Raw genomic sequence first — 3,607 nt, 5'->3', positions numbered from 1 at the left:
CCGAATCAGAAGCGTTGAGCCATATAACTAATGTTTGGTTCACTTGATTTTCATACATCTTAACTTCATAAACCGGTCTGTCAAAGATAGGAGCGTTATCATTGGCATCTAACACCAGGATCAGCAAAGAAACAGATCCGGTAAATTCAGGTTTGCCTCCATCAGTTGCTGTCAATAACAACTTTAGCTGAGGATTTTCTTCACGATCCAGCAGCTTCCGCAGAACAAGCACTGGGAGTTTGTCTTTGTCTTTTTTGTTTATAGTATCAAGAACAAAATACTCATTTGGACTGAGTTCGTAAGTAAGCAATGAGTTCTCTCCAACATCCGCATCAGATGCGCCTTCTAGTGGAAATCGAGAGTCAAGCAGTCTGGATTCAGGTATTGAGAGCTTTTGTTCTGTTACGGAGAACCTGGGCGGGTTGTCGTTAATGTCCTTCACTTCCACGTCCACATGGAAAACCTGCAGCGGCCTGTCCACGATCACCTCCAGGTGGATGCTGCACTCCGCGCTCCTCCCGCACAGCTCCTCGCGGTCTATCCGAGAATTCACAAACAAAATGCCATTCTGCAGATTTACCTCCAGAAGGTCCCCGTGTGTTTTGGACGCCACCCGGAACAGGCGCGGCACCAGCTCCGCCAGCTCCAGCCCCAGATCCTGCGTGATACGGCCCACGAAGGAGCCGTGTTTGGCCTCCTCGTAGACGGAGTAGTGGAGCTGGGCGCTCCCCACTTCCCAGGCTGTGAGGAGAAGAAGCGAGAGCAGCGCACACTGGACCCCCAGGCAGCTACATCTGGAAACCATCTTATGCTTCTCTTGCTTTACAAATCGACGAATCAGCGGTCTAGAATGCACATACGATCTGACATTTTCTGTCCTATTTCTTACATCTATTTTTTATCAAAATGGCTGAGATCTCAGAATGAAGCTACTTCCTAGTCCTTGAGAAACTGGCAGATGCCTTTGTTCTAAAAAGCTATTTTGTGGACCACAGCGACATCCGGTGGCTTTAGGTGTAAGTACAAGTCCATGAGTTCACAACTTTTCTTTCATTCGTATGTTAATTCTTTTTTTTAATGTATTTTTATGTCTATGAACTTTCAAAGCCTCACATTACGTCTCTTTATAGTTAATAATAATAAATGTTGATCCCACGTGCAATGTTTTCTTAAATGTAGAATCTCAGAGTAGTGATTTCTTCCCTAACCACATGATTATAAATACCTGAATTTCAAAATGCCCTTAGTATTTGCATACTACTGAGTATACTAATAGTTTATTAAATGACAAGTTTAGTTCCCTTTAAGTTCTGACACTTAACTTATTCTCTTTCTCGTTATTTTGATATTTAATAAAGTTTGTTTAGACACTAATGTCAAGCATCAACTATCTGTGAGGTGTTTATAACTCCGAAGATCTAGTCATCACTAGAATTTAGAGATCATTAGCTTCAACATCAGACATTTCTCATTTAGATTCCTATTATCCTACTCGCTAGCCACATGACTTGGGAAAATCATTTAACCTCTTCCTGCTCCATGTTCCAGTTTTATAACTTTGGCCTAATACTAATATGGTGGTTGTGTGAATTATAATATATTAAGTGCTTGCAATAGTACCTTAAGGAGAGTGAGTGATTCATAAATGGAAACTATTCTCAGGCCTCAATTTGGCCACATTTGTTTTGATGAGGCTCAATACTAAATTTGGCTCATCAGGCAAAATTATTACCTATAGAATGCCTTAATTATTGCTACTGCACAGGCTGAGAGTGGCGGTTTCCGTATTTAAGAAAAGAGAAAAGTGCTGTTACAGAAAAATCCTTTATACAAGGAGAAGTTTCATTTTATAATATCTTACATGGGCAAAAAGAATCTTAATTATAATTCTAAATAAAGTAATTAACAAATTTATTATATCTGCTTTCAGAGACAAATGCTTTCAACCCTGTTATATTTACACTTTTCAAATGCTCAAAAGACACAGTTCTGAAATGTATCTAATAATTTTATCAGTGTCAATGAAGTTTTTCATTACCACTTGTGGTAAAAATATTTTTTCTCTCTCAAAGTTCTTGAAATCAAATATTCAGGAATGAAAATGTAATATATCTGTGCTGCTGAAAAAACTTGGGTTTTCTATCTTTCCAAGAAAGGAAAACTTAGTAACAGAAATTTTGGTCCTATACAAGTGTTAATTTATTTTATTTAATGATGTTTTGGCTTTTCTAAAGAATATTTTTAAATGTGTCAATAACTTTAAACTTTTTTATTAAAATTTGAATGACAGAGCAACAATATTTATGAATAAGAAAACTGACAGAAATGGGTGTCACTTAATCCATCAGTTTACGTGTCCTACTAAATTCTGTTTCTATACTTCTCTACTCCTTTGGCATGCCTCTTGCATCAAAATTCATTCGAATTCTGATTTTAGAGATTACTTTTTTATAAACCTTGAATTAAAATGTAATGAGCTACGTACCAAAATATCAACGTTTGTTTTAGCTATCTGGAGTGTAAAATAAGTTTGCCATTGATCAGTCATCTCCACACACAAAATAATAAAAACTAAACTCAATTTCTACTAATGTACATTTTATACCAAGTAATAACATAAATATCCCAATGTAGATGTCTAACATTGAATAAAAAGTAGGGAGTAGTTAAATTACTCTTTTTTTTTTTTGAGACAGAATCTTGCTGTCACCCAGGCTGAAGTGCAGTGGTGTCATCACAGTTCACTGCAGCCTCAATGCCCCAGGCTCAAGTGATTCTCCAACCTCAGCCTCCTGAGTGGTTGGGACTACAGATGTGTGCCACCATGCCCGGCTAATTTTTTTTTTTATTTTATTTTTTTTGGTGGAGATGAGTCTCACTACATTGGTCTCAAACTGCTGGGCTCAAGGGACCCTCCCACCTTGGCCTCCCAAAATGTTGGGATTACGGGTGTCAGGCCACCACATCTTTTTAGATTGCAGAAACTTGCACATCAAGTATTAAATAGGGCTACGGATCTAAAATTTCAGTTGTATGAGAATCATCTCAGGTGTGCTTTAAAATGAAAATTTGCTCATACTACCCATTTCAGAATTTCTGAGGTGGTCTTAAACCAGAACATTCAATGAGGACTTAGGTGCTGCTAATGCAGTAGCATTAGTAGGTCTAAGGATAGGTTGACCATAGGCCCCAATTTGTCTGGGACAGGCTCAGTTTAGGTCTGTTATCTTGTATACTTATTTACAGCACCCCCTTTGCTCTCAAAGTGTCTAAGATATTGGGTGATAACTTAGTTTTCCCTATATAGTAACCACAACTTGAAAAGAGCTGGCATAGGAGGAGCTTCATTATTGTTTCATGATTCTGACTTGAATTGAGGAATGTTAACTACAGATGCATATAAGGAGAGCTATTACGCAAAGTAGGAAAGTGTCTGTTCTACTCTCACCTCTCTGTTTTGAATTTGACAGCCTGTTTTGAATTTTACCTTCTCTGGATCCCAGTGCGTTCATGTTTGCTAATGACCTCAAAAGATAAATTTATTACTAAGGTATTCACAGCCCTTCTGAGAATTTGCGTATGATGAGAGCTTATATTCTGAGAGAGA

At 38.0% G+C, this 3,607-nt stretch overlaps 1 protein-coding gene across 1 annotated transcript in view; it reads right to left on the bottom strand.

Annotated features, from left to right (window-relative positions):
- LOC105528392 (protocadherin alpha-10-like) overlaps positions 1–965 on the bottom strand; it is an 8,866-nt gene extending 7,901 nt beyond the window's left edge. The window contains exon 1 of the mRNA XM_011965122.1: positions 2–965. Coding sequence (XP_011820512.1) covers positions 2–805 — 804 coding nt within the window. The 5' untranslated portion in view covers positions 806–965. The remainder of the gene's footprint in view (position 1) is intronic.
- Between the last annotated feature and the right edge of the window lie 2,642 nt (positions 966–3,607).

The sequence above is a fragment of the Mandrillus leucophaeus genome, unplaced genomic scaffold, assembly GCF_000951045.1.
Source record: "Mandrillus leucophaeus isolate KB7577 unplaced genomic scaffold, Mleu.le_1.0 Scaffold714, whole genome shotgun sequence".
In the NCBI taxonomy this organism is placed as follows: Eukaryota; Metazoa; Chordata; class Mammalia; order Primates; family Cercopithecidae; genus Mandrillus; species Mandrillus leucophaeus.
The sequence above is the reverse complement of the archived record's forward strand: the minus strand, read 5'-3'. Positions and strand labels throughout refer to the sequence as shown.